The sequence below is a fragment of the Brachionichthys hirsutus genome, chromosome 5 (genome assembly GCF_040956055.1).
Source record: "Brachionichthys hirsutus isolate HB-005 chromosome 5, CSIRO-AGI_Bhir_v1, whole genome shotgun sequence".
NCBI lineage: Eukaryota > Metazoa > Chordata > Actinopteri > Lophiiformes > Brachionichthyidae > Brachionichthys > Brachionichthys hirsutus.
The window spans coordinates 11,066,929-11,085,435 of NC_090901.1; the positions used below are offsets into that span (position 1 = coordinate 11,066,929).

The window sequence follows — 18,507 nt, forward strand, 5'->3', positions numbered from 1 at the left end:
GAGGGGAATGAGCTGCTTGGTGGAGGTCTGTGCTTTTCGAGTTTGTGTATTTAATTGGTTTATTTTTACATTCATCATTGAGGTTGCGGTTCATGTCACCCAGTAGTATTTATGTTAAGATGATTAGTCTAATCAACAACATTCAACTGATCTGCAGACACTCATGTTGATTGATTTAATCAAAACTGATAAGATGCATCACAACAATTAGCTCTGCTTTTTCTTGTATTATTTAAATACAATATTGATTAATTTGATAACTCTTAACTATTTAGACAGTGAAATATTAAAATGTGGTTAAAGTTCCATCTAAACTTCTCTATCTTGTCAAATCTTCTTACAGGATGTTAAAGTTTGTCTCGTTCATGACAAAAACGTATTTTATTTCCTGTATGTTTAATTTGACAAAGAAATTAGAATGTTAAGATTTAGATTTTCATATAGACAACTGATGAGTGTCACGTTCTACCGGTAAAGCTGACTCCTGAGTGGTTTTCTCCGTGACCTGTAAGAAAAACGTTAAACAGAGCCGCGGCGCTCAGTGTCACCTGTTCTTCTTGAACAGCCAATAAAAGCCTGTTCAGGATGGTTTTGTTGGAGTTCTCTGCAGTGTGTTGGACATTGTGTTTCTCTTTAGCAACTCTAGTTTACAGGAGAGGTAGATGATAAAACTCTTCATCATTCAACACTGATTGATAACATTTCTGATTGCTCCAATTAGGTTTACTTTATTGTCCCCTTGGGGATATTTGCCTTGAACTCAATCGTTGTAGCAGAACGAACCACGCCTAACAAGACGGAACGCGCTGCAACACAATGCACACACAAAGTGTTGCACAAGAGTACAGTACAACACAATGAAGCCGCAGCACGGCCCGACCAGCCAGCTCCTCACCTGGAGATGCTGCAGATGTGAGGAAGAGGATTTTGGTTCATTTGTGATGGTTGTTGTTGCTGTTGTTGAACTTTGTGATGCTAGATTGATTCTCAAGACAGTCACAAAAGATTGCCGTGTATTTGATCAATCAATTGAGAGATTTTCACCATTACCCAACCAATCACTAACTGATGCTACAAATGGTGCTTTTTACTGAAATTGATTATTTACTTTAGTTCAGTTACTATTTATTTTGAGTTCCCTAGTCTGTATTTGTTATGTTTACATTGACAGTCTGGTTTCTCATTAAATATTCAGATTCTTTAGTGTTTTTCTTTGTCGTCACAGATAAAGGGTTTCATGTCTTCCATTTTCCAAAACTTGATAACATAAAAAAAAATGGTTTAGTCCAGATCTTCACAACTGATGACATCCTTCCCGCCCTACAGAGGACAGACCTCAGGAAATAACACTTGAAAATGTCTAATATTTTTGAAATAAGCCAAATAATTGTAATTTAAAACGGGCTGAAAATACTACCTTAATATGGCATAAATTAAGTTTAAAAACGACATGTTATATCTGTGGCTGCAGAGATGCTGTTCATGTCTACACATCAACTAAAGCATGAGCGTCAGTCTGGCTGTGAGGATGGGACCGGAGCTACTGGAGGCAGGATCTAGGTGAGAACCTCCACACGCTGACACCACAGCAATACTCGGGATGTTTGCGTTAACGTGTGTGTGTGTGTGTGTTAACGTGCGTGTGTTTCCAGACATCAGATGGTGCTCTGAAGAAGCCATGGGTAGCTGTTTAAGCTGTCCAGAGAAAGAGTCAATTCCAGATAATCATCAAAGTAAATTCAAGGTGAGTTCCTGCCCGGGCCTGCCTGACAGTCGGCCCACGCCTCGGATTATTCCCCGCCAGCTCATCGCTAGTTCTACGACTCTACCTTCAGCTTGGTGAACTTTACGCTGTTTATTTGTCTTAACTCTTAATGTGCTGTTGTATTTACCTGTCCAGGTGATAAACGTGGACGACGATGGGAACGAGTTGGGCTCAGGCGTGATGGAGCTGACCGACGCCGAGCTCGTCCTCCACACCCATCGCCGTGACGATGTCAGGTGGCCCTACCTGTGCCTCCGGCGCTATGGTTATGACTCCAACCTGTTTTCATTTGAGAGCGGCCGGCGCTGCCAGACGGGACAAGGTGCGTGACGTCATCATCATCATCATCTCCAGTATAGATGAACTGATGTTAGATGAAAGCTGGAGGCGGCGTTGAAATCAAAATAAGGCGTTAAAATATTCGGTCTTTTCCCTTTTCGATACGAGATGTATGATTGGTCGAGAGAAGAGAGATATTATTTCATCGTTTAGCGTTGCTCAGCCAGCCACTGAAACGAAGCTAACATTTCTTAGCATGTCTCAACCCATGAGGAAATCAGGAGTTCTGATCTATGAATATAAATTATTTACGAATGACGACGCCACACAAGCGGTGATGCGTCTTCCTCTTTTGGTAAGGCGGACTCGGTTTTTGTTCTCCACCTCACACGACATGAGGAGAGCGGGAGGATGAAGAAATGGGTCAGATTCATGTTTTGGTTTTAAAGCATAATTTAAAAAAAAAAGAAGTAATTTTTAACAAAGTACTGGCATGGTACCTTCTTAATTATTATTAATTTTTAAATTGTAATAATGTCTTAGAGAAGCAGCTAACAACAATATTAAAGGACCTTTTCTCTCACCATCTTTCTTCACTGAATTGGATCCTGGGAGTTCCATGCTTGTTTACATTTATAATTCAACCAAAACTGCTGATGCTTAACTGAAATCTATAAAACCTTTACGTGTTGTTGTTGTTTTGCTTCAGGTATTTTTGCCTTCAAATGTTCTCGAGCCGAAGAAATCTTCAACATGCTGCAGGAGGTGATGCACAATCACAGCATCAGTGTGGTGGAGGAGGCGGTGCCGGAACCCAGCCAGCAGGCGGCGCTCACTCCCGCAGGTAAACACACACACACACACGCACACACACCTGCAGGTAGATAATAGTTACATCTCCTCTCTTGTGTGTCGTCAGCGCTCGGTTACTCGGTTCCCACGGTTCCTAACGGTGTGACCAGGATCCCGTCTGTGGGGGAGGCTCCGTCTCACCCCTCCACCCGCCACCCCTCTGTGGCCAGCACCCGTCTGCCCTCGGTGGGAGAGGAGTCCACGCATCCTCTGCTGGTGGCGGATGAAGCGGTAAGCTGATATTGATTAGGTGTTGATCAGGATTGATCATGAAGATTCAGGCACATTTTGATCGGTCTCCCCTATTCAAGCAGCTCTTTATATTTAATCATGTACTGTATGTTAATACCAAATATCACTTGAGTTATCACAAAATATATATTTTACCTCAATATATATATTATTCAATAAGGAAAAACATGATAAATAAAATCCAGATCACTAATAATTAAATGGGATCCAGGTTAGACAAACGCTGTTAAAAACATAACCTCCTTGGCGGAGGTAAAAAGACTTTCATTAAACAGCTGTGTGACCTGTGTGAGTGATGTCATCTCCTCTGGGACCAATGGGCTTGCTGATCTAATCTGTGGTTTCACCTGTGCAGGTTCACACCTACGTGAACACCACAGGCCTCCTGGAGGACCAGCCCAGCCCGCTAACCGTCATCACCCCCCTGGAAAGTCCCACGTCGCCCAATTCTCAGTGTCCACCTACGCCCCCACCTCCTCCAAGAGTCCGCGCTGAGCCGCCAGCCCCGCCCACACAGCCAGAGCCGCAGGTGCTGCTGGAGCCCCAGGGGGTTCGTTTTGTGTTGGGCCCCACCCCCGTTCAGAGGCAGCTGATGGAGAAGAAGCAACAGGAGGTAAACAAATTTGAGGAGCCGCCGGAGGCTAACGGCCACACGGAAGCCCCCGCAGAGGCGGAGTCGACCCCCCTGCTGTCCAACGGCTCCTCGAATTCTTCCTCGGCTCCTCGCCGCCACCGCCCGCCCCCCCTGACCCCCGACCTTCAGAATGTCAACAACTCAGCCCAGCGGCGCACCGCCCTGCTGGACTACGAGAACCTGCCGGCACTTCCGCCGGTGTGGGAGGCGAGGAAGCCGAGCTCTGAGGAAGAGGAGAACGGCTGCGGCGGCCTGAAGACGCCATCGCTTAATGGCTTCAGCCACCACAGCCTCCTTCAACACTCTCACTCCCACCCTCTGTCCGCTGCCCTCGAGTCCTCCCACAACTACGTCAACACGGAGAATGTGACGGCGCCGCTCAGCGCCCTCCGGCCCGACACGGCCCGGCGCCGCACGGACGGACCCACCATCTTTAACTTCGATTTCCGCCGGCTGCCGCCGTCAGGCCACGCGGAGCCGCCCAAAACCCTCAACTACATCGAGGTGGAAATGGACAACAGCAGCGGGACCAAGGCCGCCTCGGATGGCAGCAACCCCCACACGCCTCGCACCCCCACCTCCCCACTACCCCCCACCACCCCCACACGCCGCACCGAGCTCTACGCCCTCATCGACATCGAGCGCACTGCCGCCATGTCCAACCTGCAGAGGGCCCGGCCGCGAGACGACGGCACGTCACGCAAGACGCGACACAACAGCACAGAGCTGCCTACCAAAAGCGCCGTGTGACACGCACCTTCCACTTCCTGTTACCCCCTAAACACGCCGCAGCCGCACGGACGGCGCTTGTTTATATTCCCGCACGGAGACGAGGTGACGGACGCCACCTTGACCGCGAGTCAGACTTCCTGTGCGCTCACCCGTTCACGTGGACCATCGCGGATGAACCTATAGCAGTTTATTCCTGACGTTGACTCGCCGCAGAGCGTCTGCATTCCTCCTTATATGGTACAAATCAGTATTACTGAACAAAGCATTCCATTTATCCTTTTATATGATTCACTACATGCTGCTGTAATTCAGTATCTAAGGACACGACATGTTTGAGTATGTACAGTAGATTCTGGCTGCACAATAAATGTATGTTTTTATTTGTACTCGCTTGGAGTGAGCGCCTCATCTGATTGGCTATCTCCAGCTGCTAGCAGCGTGAAGCTACTTGGTGTTCTCTAAGGGGTGCTACCTGTGTGCAGCGAAACTAGCTGTTACAGCTGATCTGTTCCCTGGCATCAGCACAAGATTAATGTGTCCATAGCAACGGTATTGTAGTATTGGTTTCCAGTCTGACCGATGGAGAAGCTACTGGTGATAATGGAACAGGCTACACCAGACTGGTTTTGAAGAAGTGATGACGTGCTCTCGGAAATGCAAACAAAACTTTAATTCCAGCACAAGTACAAAACAATTACTATAAAACTAAACACTCAGTATTTACAAGTTTAATAACAGTTCAGCATCACGGTGCAAAAATATCGACTTCACCGAGCGATGAGTCTCTGTTTGGTCGTCTGCTGCACCAACTTGTGATAGTCGTCCAGTTTGTCTCGAACTTTATTGTACACCTGAAAGCGGACGGGGTCGTAGTGAGACACTCTGCAGAACGACGGAGCGCAAAGGGAACGATGCGGTGACTCACCCTGCTGTTGGTCTGAGTCTCGTTCAGAGTCTGGAGCAGCTGATCGATGGACGTGTACGGCAGCCAAATCGAGGACGCCGTCGCAGACAGAGGCCCCTGGAAAAACGAGTCCAGTTTAGATCAAGCAGTATTATCAGTAGTTGAAAAGTTGAGGCCCTGGCTTGATTGAACTGATGTTGTACTTGAAGCATTTGTACCTCTATTCCAAAGTACTGGTGACCTTTCCCCTGCAGCGCATCAACATACTCCAGTACCAGCTCGGCTGCAGCATCCAGCAGGTCAAAGTTCAGAAAGAGACGCAGCAGGGACGCAGCATCCACGGCCTGTGGCGAGCACATCAGCAATGCATCATGGGAAGTTAGTCAGAAAGTTAAGTCATGAAGATAAATGGCCTCCTCTCTCACCTTGTAAGACGTAACTAGCCAATCAGGCAGCGGGACGCCGTGTGACAGCAGCTTGTTAATGACACAGTGGTGGTATTGTGCGTTAGCAGAGGTGTACCTGTCCAGGTAGGAGGCCAGCAGCCGCCACGCCTCATCTGTAGCGCTGCAGAGGGGAGACAAACGTCAACCGGTAGAGTTCAAAATAAAAACAACGGCATCATTATGACAAGCATGAGTCGAACCTGGACTCTTTGGTGTTCACGATAGATGACAGCTGATTAGCAGCCAACCAGCTCCATGCTTCATTCTGAATCTCCTCCCCCCCGAACTGAAGCCTGATGCATCTGAGAGAGAACAAGTAATCAAGTTACATGATAATTAGACTCATTCACGTCAAGTCCTGAAGTCAAAGAAACAAAGAGTAAATTAATAATAATACAATACATTTTATTTATATAGCACTTTTCTGGAAACTCAAAGTCTTACTTGAAGGTCAGACCCTCAAAGACCGGCATCAGGCTGAGTTTGAACGTCTGACAGACGGCGAGCGCCGAGTCAAACAGGCCCGTTTGGCCCAACAGGGCCACCATATCTGCTGCTGACGCACTGCCTGCAGGCCCAGAGACAGGTGAGACATGGACACCAGAGCGATAGACAACTAGAGATGTTATTACATGGTAATAAAGGTGTACCTGCGATGGCAGCAGAGGGTGGGTGGTGCTGGGCGAGGGTCAGGCGGCTACGGGACAGGATGTACTCTTTTTCCAAGTCCTTGAGTTCCAGGATTTCGACCTGACGTTTGACTGCAGGAGAACAGATTATAAATTTGAACGTTCTAATAATAGTTAAATTGATTTGATCTGACAGACGGGTTCAGGGTTCAAATATATATCTAATTAGGCAAGTATCAAGTCTGTCCCATATTACATTTTGACGATGTATCGTCTCGTCCACACTGAGGTTGTTAAAGTTATGTGAAGGGCAGTCACCTGGTTCAGAGGCAAACTCTCCATCAGAGTTTCTCTTTGGAGACGCTCCGGGACGCTCGTACTGCAGAAAACGGAACCAAAGATTAGCAATTCAAACGCTCGCCTGTGTGCGCGTGTGTGTGTACGCGTGTGTGTTTGCGTACCACCGCTCCGGCAGCAGGCTGGACGATCCAGGCGTACTCCGGTCTTATGAGGCGGAGACAGTTGAGCGCCGTCAGGTAACAGTTCACCTGCTTCTGAAGACCAAGACGAGTCCGAACCTCTCGACCCAAACGCATCCCGAACTCGAACATCACCGTCCCAGCTAAAACACGCACACACACACACACTCAATCAATAACCCGCCCAGGACCCGTTTAGTGCCAGTGGCTGCTGCTCGTACCCTTCCTGTAGTTGTGTCTGTTGATGTGGAAGGCGTACAGCAGCTCGTAGTAATTGTGAGACAGCAGATCCAAACCTCTGGCGCGAGACTCGATGATGCCGACGACCTGCCGAGTTCACACGACGGTTAACCCTTTAATCCGCACCAGACATGGATCTGAAGGCGCCACCGCGAGGCTGACGGACTTACCTCATCGTGCAGGCTGACGTAAGGGAACTGGACTAAATCCTGGAGCTGCGAGCGTTCGCACAGAACCACCACCAGCTGACGGAGGCAGTCCAGCCGCCTGAGACACAAAGCGTAACAGATCAAACCGCTGCATGCATGAGAGGATTCGCTCTAAACACCCCACTGTGTGTGTGTGTGTGTGTACTGACATGCTGCAGTCCGGGTTCTGGGTGAGGGCTTCATAAGCTTCGCTATTGTGCCCGAGGTCCAGATGATGTTTGAATATCCGGGTCCAGAGAGCAGCCTGGACACGACAGGTTTAAATCAGTAGATTCTATTAGTATCGAACGGCCCACTGAGCATTCGGCATGATTTAAGGACAGATTAAATATCCCTGCTCCATGTCCCCAGAGAGAAACGTTTACAATCGATGAGGTTAATCAGACACCAACTAAATATGGACGAATGACCAGACATCATCATCTGTTCACAGATTTGGGATCAGCTGAGACTGTTTTTACTCTCAAACAAGACAACTGATCAATAGCAGCTCAGTGAAGGATCATTAATGACCAGTAGAGGGCAGCGTTGGAGCATCTAGTCAGCCGCATCCAGAGACGGCGCCCGTCTGTTGTGTCGTCAATAACCCTCTCCTCTAGACAGTCACCATGGAAACCAGCCCCCCCTGGTGGCTCTCCTGTGTGCATCGTTACCTGGCTGTTGACGTCGTTGTCGGCCTCCGTTATGGCCAGGGAGGCCAGCTGGATGACGAGTTCAGGCAGAGCGACGCCCTCCAGCAGCCGCAGCACCTGAAGCAGCACAGCGAGAAGCCCCCCCCTGAAACACTGACCCACACAGCACCCTCAGCCCCCCCCCCCCCCCCTCTTAGGAAGATATCTCTACACCCACTTTTGGGATGGAGTCAGGGAAAAACCCACAATAACCAGATCTCCGCCATCTTCTTCATAGATGAAGATGAATGGCAGAGCACGCGTCATACCAGAACCCTTAAAACGATTTGTCTTTTACAAACATTAAAATAACTATTTAGTAAATGACATGAAATAAATCCTACATATTTATGGTGATGTAATGTGCTGTAGTTGTTAGTCAAGCCGTGAGTACTTTGTTGTAATACTGCAGTCTGGGGGTGGACGCAGCCTCCTCTTCCTCGGCGCCCGTCAGTCGGACCAGGAAGTCCTCCTTCTCCACCTCCGTCGCTGCTTCCTGGAAGCACTGCAGAGCCTGAGGAAACGCGTGATCAGATCACGTGACCCGTGCTTGGATTCAGACGCCAGCATCGCCGTTCAGACTCACCTTCTGGCCCTCCCCATTGGACAGGTAACACTGGCCCAGCATGAAGCGACAGGAGCCGATGTTCATCTGGCACCATGGACCAATCAGACGCACATACTCCTGCACAGAGGTACAGGTGAGCCAATCAAATCCCTGGGGCGTTTTTCCAGGAACTGAGGAAGACGAATTTGACTCCCTCCTGCATCAATTTCAGCAACAATCTGGATCATTATTATTATTATTAACTGTTGTTTTAATAAATGGAAATATATTTTAATATTGTATATCTGAATTATTTTAATGCCACATTGAAGGCAGAAATGTAAACTAAATTAAGATGACACTGAATTATTCCATCACTGAATCATGTCTTATAATTTTGGGTAGAGATGAGTGTCCAACCAGTTAGTGACCTGTACTCGGAGCAGGTCCACCATAAACCAGGTCATTTTAAGCGACTCATTCATCAGTGCTTAGCTTATGAGGTAATTCAAGCGGAGATATTTTTACATGACAGAATCTAAAACGAGTCCAAACATTGGTTCTGAGCTCTCCTGGCTGGAAGCCCTCATCTTGCCTTGGTGTTTTTACTTCATGCTGGTTTTGGGTGAACTTGGACCTGGGGGGGCGGGGGGGAAAGGGGCAGACCATGACACCGTTCATGAGGGAAGGTACCTGGGCTAAACCCACCTGCAGCTGTGTGTACTGGCAGTTGGCCATTAGACACTCTGGAAACTGGAAACCAGGGTTACTGGGCCAACTGGGAAACGGCAGTTAAGAGCCAACTACAGACAATGAAGACAGGAAGGTCACGAAAAGACATCATAGAACATTTTTAACCGGTGGTGTTTAGTTTTTTTGCAGTCTACCAACAGAAACGCGCGACCAGGCGAAGGATACAGCAGCTGAGCCAGCAGGTGGACCACGTTGGAGATCATGTGACTCCAGTGGAGCAGAGCGCTACTTTGCTGCTGGGAGTAGATCTTTGAGATGATGATCTTCCTCGCTGTGGTCTGATAGAAGAGCTCCACCACCGTCTGAGGACTCAGTGCTGGTGAGAAAAGATCATTCAGGCCCTCCTTAACACGCCTCCTCCTCTACCCCCATCATCTGATTTCTCCTCCTCCATCGATGCTGCTTTTATTGAAACGAGAGGAGCAACGTCATTCTAAAGTCACCTGCTCTGGGGCCACTGACCTGATCTGCTGGAGAGGGACGGGGTGTCAGACAGCTCCAACACCGTGAGGTTCTGCAGGTTAGCATCTCTGGAGGTCAAAGGTTAAAATAAAAACGCACGGGTCAGTGTACCAGCACACACCTTCAGAGGCGCGCGCGTGTGTGTGTGTACCAGTGCACGTGTGTGTGCGTGCGAATGTACTCACATGATGTCCATGGGGACGGAGGAGGCCAGCGTCTGACTGATGTTTTTAAGGAGGTAATAGGAGGAGAGGAGGTGGGCGCTCCGTGGGATCAGTTCCTGCTGGAGCTGCAGCAGCTGAGCCCCCCCACCCAGAAACACCTGAACACACACACAAAGCTCAATAAGTTAAAACCGCCCTCAGATCAGCGGCAGCACCAACTGCAGTCTGCGTGTGCCTACGTTGTCTCCGAAGCGCAGGTAGAGTTTCTGCAGGATTAGCAGGTCTCTGCAGAACAATGCTCTCGTCATGGTCATGTGACACACGGCCTGACAGACCACAGACGCTGCTGAGCTGCTGCCGTACAGCTGAGACAGACTGATCCTGGTGTTCAGGCTCTGACCTACAAGACAAAGATCAGGGGGAAAAAACAAGGCTGTTAGACAGCAGGACACACCTTCACCAAGTCACGAGTCTTACGCGGGTCTATATTTGCACCAGGAGTCTGTGTGGATCAGGTGATGCATGACGTCTTTGATTAGGTCTCCTACCGGGTGCAAGGGGTCCCTCGCCAGCCTCCGAATCCAACTCTGAATCCGACTCCAGGTCCATCTCCCTGAGGAGGACCATCATGGCCACCATCGGGTTGCGGATGTCCTGAAGTTTGTTCTGGATGTCCTCGATCACGTTGTCACTACAGGAAACACGATTCATCTCAAATATTTAACAACTACAGACAACTAATATACGTTACGTGCTCTCCAATGACCGTCAGTGTTAGTGCATAACAATCCAAATCTTTAATTCATCTTTGTTGCCATGTTAATAACTTAATCTGGAAAATAATAGATTACAAATTAATAGTTGTTTTTGCTGAGTAGTAATCCATGTTTTTTGTACTTTAATTTCATAAACCCATAAACCGCTGCTACTCTTAGGACCCGGTTCACTACGACAGCAGCGAGGAAACGGGTGATGGTCATGTGACTGACTTGTCATTGGACAGCATGTTCTCCAGCACAAGTTCAGCTGCCCTCGCCGGTGACTGGAGGTGCTCCAGAGCCTTCTCCATCTCAAACGCCATCTCTCCAGAAACGGCGTCGCTAACGAGGCGCAGGCACTGAACCAGCTGCAGGACGTCACGGCCCACCTCAGGGTCTGAAGGACACGCCCCCACGACACATGGTGACAATATGTACTGCAGATGATGGCTTCAACGCATTAGTCATGACTGCACAACAAATGTTGCAGAAAAAAAACAATCCAGCTTTCGTGCGACGCTGCATCGGCCATCTTTCTGCAAGCAGGTGCGTACCCTCAGTGATGGGCGTCTCCTCCTCTGTGAACAGGTACTCGTCATAGGACAGGTACAGATGATCCACGGCGAAGCAAGGCAGCAAGAAGGACACAAACCCCTGGAACAGACAGGGTGCGCACACAATCACGCACACTTATCAAGTCAGGCGAGCGCCGTTTCCAGATGTGGAGCGCCACCTGAGCAGCAGCCTTACCTTCTTCAGCAGGCAGACCATGCTGGTGTGCCGACTGACGGTCAGACCCAGAGGCATGGACAGAGCCTCCTGGTACTGAAGGCAACAGGCGTAAAACCTGGACCAGAACTCCACCTGCAGGTGACGGTACTCCTCCTGAGAAAACTCAAACTCCGTCACGCTGTTCTGCAGCTGCAGGAGGACAAAGGGACGGAGAAGAAACCGTAACAGGAGGACAAGCACAAAAACAAAGGTTATGACATCAAAGTTTCAGATTTTACAGCTGAAACACAAATGCAGAAACAAATCTAGTTGCTGGTCTAGCCCCTCACAGCAGAAACGGGCTGCACTACCTCGCTCTCCACAGCTACCGTCACCTCCTTCTTCAGACTCTCCCAGGACAAATCAGAGATCCTCTCTGAGCCTCTGCGGTAGATCTGAAACACACCAGGACCAGGTAGATGCAGCGTGAACGATAGAGCTTTGCTTGCATGCAGACAAGAGCAGGACTGGTTAGTTACCGTCCCACCAGAGATTCATCTAGTTCCTCACCTGGAGAGCTTTAACTATGGATGAAGCTGTGAAGCGTAGTGGGGAGAAGAGAACCTCCAGGTACGTCTCCTATTAACATATAATCATATGCATATATTAGAATTGTAATAATGTATAACAACAGTGTATTTAATGAAGGAACAGTTAGAGCCAAGTTACCACGACAACTCACGAGAGTCTTTTATTTGGAATCTTTCGTATATTTTTAATGATGTGTAAATTGTTTGATACATTTGATATTTTAGACAACACGGATGAACAGGAATAAATCCGCTGGTACAAAGACAGAGAAAAACAGAGGGCTTTAACTCCAACGCGCAACTGTGATTGAATCCGTCTGCGTTCTCGATATCAAAGTGTGGCTGTAGGGAGGAGACCTCAAACCACAAAAGCAGCTTTCACACGGAAATTCTGCATCTGTTGTGCAAGTGGGGGGAGGACTACAGGGACGGGGAGTGTGGGTCTCTCTCTGCATAGCTGCACTATAAGCTAAAGAGGAAACAGCGGGGCCAAGAACAACTACAGGCTGGGGACCGGGGCCAAGATGGGGCTGAATAGTGGGAAGGGGGGGGGTTTGATAATAAATATATATGACAGGATGCAAAAAGTGGGAGTAAAAAATCCAATAAGCTTGAAACATTCTTCACAGCAGTATACTCAGCCTAGCTATGACCCCTTCAGCACCCCCCCCCCCCCCCCCCAAAGGCGGATATTTTATTTTTACAGAGTTCAACGCCGTGAAAACACAAGAAAAAAAACAGGAAGCAGAAAAAGCATGAACAAATATTTTCTTACACACCGGCCCATACGAAGCGGACTATCAGGAAAAGAACTCTGGTCTGTTTAAAGCGGGCCAAACAGCTCTGGTGTGAAAATGACCAAATCAAAGAGATGGGTTGATATTTTTCATGTTTCAACCAAATCCCTATTACATAACTCCTGTTTGTGTCATCTTTCAACAGAAAAACTGTAGCGTAGTGGGGAGAAGAGAACCTCCAGGTACGTCTCCTATTAACATATAATCATATGCATATATTAGAATTGTAATAATGTATAACAACAGTGTATTTAATGAAGGAACAGTTAGAGCCAAGTTACCACGACAACTCACGAGAGTCTTTTATTTGGAATCTTTCGTATATTTTTAATGATGTGTAAATTGTTTGATACATTTGATATTTTAGACAACACGGATGAACAGGAATAAATCCGCTGGTACAAAGACAGAGAAAAACAGAGGGCTTTAACTCCAACGCGCAACTGTGATTGAATCCGTCTGCGTTCTCGATATCAAAGTGTGGCTGTAGGGAGGAGACCTCAAACCACAAAAGCAGCTTTCACACGGAAATTCTGCATCTGTTGTGCAAGTGGGGGGAGGACTACAGGGACGGGGAGTGTGGGTCTCTCTCTGCATAGCTGCACTATAAGCTAAAGAGGAAACAGCGGGGCCAAGAACAACTACAGGCTGGGGACCGGGGCCAAGATGGGGCTGAATAGTGGGAAGGGGGGGGGTTTGATAATAAATATATATGACAGGATGCAAAAAGTGGGAGTAAAAAATCCAATAAGCTTGAAACATTCTTCACAGCAGTATACTCAGCCTAGCTATGACCCCTTCAGCACCCCCCCCCCCCCCCCCCAAAGGCGGATATTTTATTTTTACAGAGTTCAACGCCGTGAAAACACAAGAAAAAAAACAGGAAGCAGAAAAAGCATGAACAAATATTTTCTTACACACCGGCCCATACGAAGCGGACTATCAGGAAAAGAACTCTGGTCTGTTTAAAGCGGGCCAAACAGCTCTGGTGTGAAAATGACCAAATCAAAGAGATGGGTTGATATTTTTCATGTTTCAACCAAATCCCTATTACATAACTCCTGTTTGTGTCATCTTTCAACAGAAAAACTGCACGACTTTAATGTCTGAGACAAAGAAAAAAGCACAGATGTTTTCGTGTGTGCTGTTGTCTTACTCTGGGGTCCTGGTCCAAACCCATTTGGACTTCTTCCTCCGGTGGAGGCTGAACAAAGACCTGGTTCCACTGCCCAGCTGAGTTACTGAGGAACACACATGCACCAAGTTACACACCAACATTTAGAAACGTGTTACAAAGTAAAATAAATTCCACACAGAGAGACATGCGTCACAGGAAGTTGTGGGGAGTGAAATGCTTTTCCATTTCTACTGCAATGACCTCGGCTTTCTTGTCTTTATAGATAGTGAAAGCGGAAGGGCTGACATGCAGACGGCTAAATGCGCAACTGAAACCACAAAGACCTGGTAAAGCCTCTCGAGTGCTCTGACCACTGTTTATAAAGCTCAGCAGAAGCTGCTGAGTCAGGAGACAGTGGTGAAAGCAAATACTTAACCATCCTGTTACCTTCGCTGATCAGTGAATTCTGCCGGTAGGAAACTAATTGTCCAGATGATTCAGAAACAATTATCCCATAATTACTCCCATTATTTATTATATTTATTTGAAACAAACCAGGAGTAGAAAACCAGACATGTCATTTCCTCCCTTTAGTGACCATCTCTGTGAATGCTTACTGTTCAAAGTTGATGTACTTGACCACAGTAGTGTTGGAGTCGTCCACCCAGACTCCCCAGATGTCTGAGGAGGTTAGAACAAAATCCACAAGAGTCTCCTGTTGGCAGACGGACGTTTCATTTATTCATTAAATACTTGGACAGATTAGAAGGTATTTAAGTTAACGCGCCGCCATCGGTTAACCTGTGTGGTGAAAAGCGAGGAGATGTGGTCGAGGCTGTAGCGGCTGTGTTCGGTGGCGACCAGCTGCAGGACGGTGAACTGTCCTCTCTGAGGTACGGCCAGGTAGACACACACGCAGAGGCCGGTAGTGGCGGAGAACACCAGCCTCAGACGGTGACCCTGGCCGGCCAGGCGCTTTACTCCCTTACAGGCGGGCATGTACTCCAACATGTCGGCCTCCATCAGGCACGCCTGCTCCTGCAGGACGACACGGGACCAGCGTTTGGTTCGGACATTACAGTGCTTCGGCAAGATAGCACACGTGGTGGAAATTAAGTTAAGAAGAATAGGCTTGATTGAAACCTAACTAAAATAAACTAATTATTCTTGTAGCAATTGAAAGATTCTTGAAACTGCAAGCTTTAGTCTCAGTATGTTAGCACCATACGCCCTGTTAGCTATAGCCTCACAGTGTTGGCATGAACCCCCCCCCCCACCCCCCCATGTTCGCCGTTGATAATATGATTAAGGATCTCACCCCGAGGGACCACATTCGCAGCTTGTGGTCCTGACAGAGGGCGAAGATGAAGGAGTCTTCCTCCAGCTCTCTCACAGCCAAACTCAGGACGAGGTCAGCTGAACTCGGCTCCCCACGGATCGCTGTTGGCATCCAGCCAGATATCCTCCGCATCATGGAGCTCCTCTTCAGCTCCAGCACTGACACACTTCCTGCAGCACACGCGTAAAATAAAATATACAATCAAAGGCGACGTCTTTTGAACATATGAAGGCAGTTAATCCATCGAATGGTCTTTACCCTGTGTGTCGTGGGGCGGCAGAGTGACCACCATGATGCCTCCAGCAGGTGAAGCTAAAGCATAGTGAGCCTCCCCGGACTGACTGAGCCAGGCTGCGGCGGTCATGGGACTGCCGGTCTGTCCCACTGCGCTGGGGATGACGGCACTGTGAGAGGGGTCACGGAGACTCAACTTCCCCACATCAGTGAAGATGGACTGCATGTGAAGCTCCGTCACCAGCTCCTGGAGGGGGACAGCCAGGAGCACCGCCGTTACCGGCCGACTTTCACCAAGTGTGGCAGGATCTCCAAGAAGCTGTCAGCCTGTCAGCAAACCTAGAAATCCTAACTCGGAGCTTTAGCATACCGTGAGCGAGCAAGTACAGGCGTTCACCTTAGTTTGTACGCTCAACACTGTGACGAAAGATCTGCTAGCTTTAGCCTCAATCTGTTAGCATGGTAGCTCTAATTTGCCCACGTCGCAGACCCATGTACGATACGGTGCGTTCATCATGTCCTTTCGGTACTCACACTGCGGTACATGCGTGAGGGGTGGGGCAGCACCAGTCTGTGAACACTCTGACTGGTGGAAACGAGGATGATGACATTATTGAGGGTCTCCTGAATGCTGACTCCTCCAGGCAACACAGTGCAGTGGGTGAACTTGAGCTTGACGGCATTGTTGAGCAAGTTCGTGTCTAGAGATTGCTCCACCAGCTGCACTGCGTCTCCGGACGTGGACCTGCACAGTGTTAATACACAATCACACAGAACTTAGTCGCTTCTTTAACAAGTTGCGTTTGTGCTGCGCAAATACTATACAAGTAACAATTTTATAGAAAAAAACAAGCAGAGGCTGGCGTTGCTTACCAGTGAATGAATCTGTTACTGGTGACCGACAGCAGCCGCCCACTCTCCTCGTAATGAAAGGCTCCAGCGCAGTCAGGAAACTTCACAGCACCAGGAAGAGCACTCAGATCTGCAGAGCGGAAACGGGAGTAAACAGAATGGCAGTGTTGGGTTTTTGCCCATAGACATGGCATGTTTCTCAACTCTGATCTTTGTTTGTGTCCCGCATCCAGAATCCAGCTTCACAATGACCCAGTCAACAAGCTGGTGAACAGAGTTCATTATCAAAATAAATAAACAGCGACACAGGCATTCAGCTCTCGCATTGTTAGCAGTGTTAACAGTCTACTTAATAACGTGTACTGAGTGGCTGCTTCATTTATGGTGGACGGGATAAGCAAAACACTTTTGGTAACGATAGTTAGCACGTTTGACAGATTAGTTACCGGTTAGCACATCAGAGAACAGGACATTTAGACAGTGACAGATGCGACACATTTAGAACAGCTTCGTCTAATTCACGTGGTTTCCTGTCCGAAAATAACACAATCATACTGTAACCCACGTTACTTTACATGATTAGGCCAACAGCTAGCTCCACAGCCAGCGTGTTAGCGGTACTAGCTGTTGTTAGCATGTCGTAACACTCGCGCCTCGCGCGGATAGACGCCCTCAGATGTCAGCGATCAGAAGAACACGGATGAAAAGAGTCCGCGAGGAGGTTTACCAAGGTTTACGGTCACGTCGCGGAACCGCTGCAGAGTTTCCCTCTCAAATCCACAGATCTCTATGAAGCTACGCTCCAGTACCGCCGCCATCTTCCCCCTCATGGATCCGTGACGTCAGCAGGACGGGCCGCGCGCTGCCCTTTCAAATATTTAAAGAGACAGGAGACCTCGAGGCTGGTCGCGAGCAGGAGAGGAGGGGAAGATGAAAGAAAATGAAGGGATGTTAGACAGAAAAAACAACAACGACATTTTACCAATACAAAGTGTTACTTTCACACTAAGAATGAATTTACGTAGCGAGGGAGGACATGAGAGTGGCTGGTGTTGGGGAGGATTTTCTCCAGTTTCTTCCCACCTCCAAAAACATGCAATTTAGGTGCATTGGTCACTCTAAAATTGTCCATAATCTGTGAGTGTGTGTGTGTGAGTGGTATTCTGTTCCTGTGTGGCCCCGTAATGCACTGGCGACACATTCGGGGTGTACCCCACCTCTCGTCCATAGCAACTCCAGTCACCCGCAAAGAGAAAAAGTGGAAATGTGTGTATGGATGGTCAAACAAGTGTCAGCAAAGGGAAGGATACTTGCATTTGAATGACTTTTTGCACTGTGTTTATGACCTTTTGAGGAGCCTTCTGGTCTGAGGCTAAGCAGCGCCGTACCACACGATGATGCAGAATGGTAGGATGCTGGAGCAGGAGTCTACACTGCACGACTCCCACTGCGCCCGTGGTGGCTCAGCCATGTTCTCCGTAGATGTGTTTGTCCTGAATGCAAACTGATACATCGCTAGTGTGTAGCCAGCTGAGGGTACATTCCCCCTTGTGGAGATGCATCTGATGCTTTAGACCAGGATTTTAGTGGTCAGTGGTTCGGTCTCCTTCTCCAGTACAGTACTCCTTAACTCATCAACACTCCCACAGAGGGGGAAGGTACATGTGTTTTGTGAAAAATGTGTTGGAAAGAAACTGAATGTCATTTCCTGTCTCTCTCCTGGCTCCTCTCTTGCTCCAGATGTTTGGACGAAGATCCCTGTCCTCCAGGAAATTCATCCTCTTTTTTTGTCTCTGTGTTGGATTGTATTCTCTCTGTGTGAAAAATTAGGTTTACATTTGTGTTCTTGTGCAATCTTTCCTCTACCAGGTCTCCATGGTTGAGAGGAGGTCATTTGATCCAGGCCGGTTTTTCGATTCTTGAAATGACTCAATATTCTTTAGGATTTGTATTCTCCACCTGTGTAATTTAGTCAGTCAGGACTGTCTCTAATGTAATCAAATTTGTTGGTCTGGTCTCACACAGCATCTGTTTCATGTCTGTCTCTCCTGAAACACGTAGATATTCCTCAGCTGCCATTCTCCAGATGTC

At 48.1% G+C, this 18,507-nt stretch overlaps 2 protein-coding genes across 2 annotated transcripts; one reads left to right on the forward strand and one right to left on the reverse strand.

Moving 5' to 3' along the window:
- The first annotated feature begins 1,660 nt into the window (after positions 1-1,660).
- On the forward strand, positions 1,661-4,880 carry LOC137893964 (fibroblast growth factor receptor substrate 2-like). The gene is made up of 6 exons (XM_068739418.1): positions 1,661-1,744; positions 1,901-2,087; positions 2,754-2,924; positions 2,964-3,127; positions 3,504-3,632; positions 3,666-4,880. Exons 1-6 carry the CDS (start codon positions 1,679-1,681, stop codon positions 4,530-4,532), a joined length of 1,584 nt encoding a protein of 527 aa, XP_068595519.1. The 5' UTR covers positions 1,661-1,678; the 3' UTR covers positions 4,533-4,880.
- A 290-nt stretch (positions 4,881-5,170) lies between these two features.
- On the reverse strand, positions 5,171-17,234 carry nup160 (nucleoporin 160). Its single transcript, XM_068739315.1, has 35 exons — positions 17,144-17,234; positions 17,085-17,087; positions 16,438-16,546; positions 16,099-16,309; positions 15,589-15,811; positions 15,310-15,500; positions 14,793-15,029; positions 14,609-14,706; positions 14,031-14,115; positions 12,058-12,126; positions 11,859-11,942; positions 11,527-11,697; positions 11,331-11,430; positions 11,008-11,173; positions 10,588-10,709; positions 10,258-10,418; positions 10,040-10,176; positions 9,855-9,922; positions 9,558-9,708; positions 9,348-9,417; positions 8,679-8,777; positions 8,487-8,606; positions 8,075-8,170; positions 7,571-7,665; positions 7,383-7,479; positions 7,194-7,299; positions 6,955-7,115; positions 6,812-6,872; positions 6,515-6,625; positions 6,309-6,432; positions 6,065-6,166; positions 5,844-5,985; positions 5,637-5,762; positions 5,440-5,535; positions 5,171-5,365 (listed from the first exon to the last, which is right to left on the reverse strand). Exons 1-35 carry the CDS (start codon positions 17,232-17,234, stop codon positions 5,282-5,284), a joined length of 4,167 nt encoding a protein of 1,388 aa, XP_068595416.1. The 3' UTR covers positions 5,171-5,281.
- Between the last annotated feature and the right edge of the window lie 1,273 nt (positions 17,235-18,507).

Excerpts from the sequence above, each read along its gene's own strand:
- LOC137893964 (XM_068739418.1), top strand. The coding sequence starts at position 1,679 with ATGGGTAGCTGTTTAAGCTGTCCAGAGAAAGAGTCAATTCCAGATAAT. Across the intron at positions 2,925-2,963 it reads ACACGCACACACACCTGCAG|CGCTCGGTTACTCGGTTCCC; the intron begins GTAGATAATAGT and ends GTGTGTCGTCAG. Across the intron at positions 3,128-3,503 it reads TGCTGGTGGCGGATGAAGCG|GTTCACACCTACGTGAACAC; the intron begins GTAAGCTGATAT and ends TCACCTGTGCAG.
- nup160 (XM_068739315.1), bottom strand. The coding sequence starts at position 17,234 with ATGGCGGCGGTACTGGAGCGTAGCTTCATAGAGATCTGTGGATTTGAG. Across the intron at positions 11,698-11,858 it reads CGGTAGCTGTGGAGAGCGAG|CTGCAGAACAGCGTGACGGA; the intron begins GTAGTGCAGCCC and ends GTCCTCCTGCAG. Across the intron at positions 8,778-9,347 it reads GCCAGTACACACAGCTGCAG|GAGTATGTGCGTCTGATTGG; the intron begins GTGGGTTTAGCC and ends ACCTCTGTGCAG.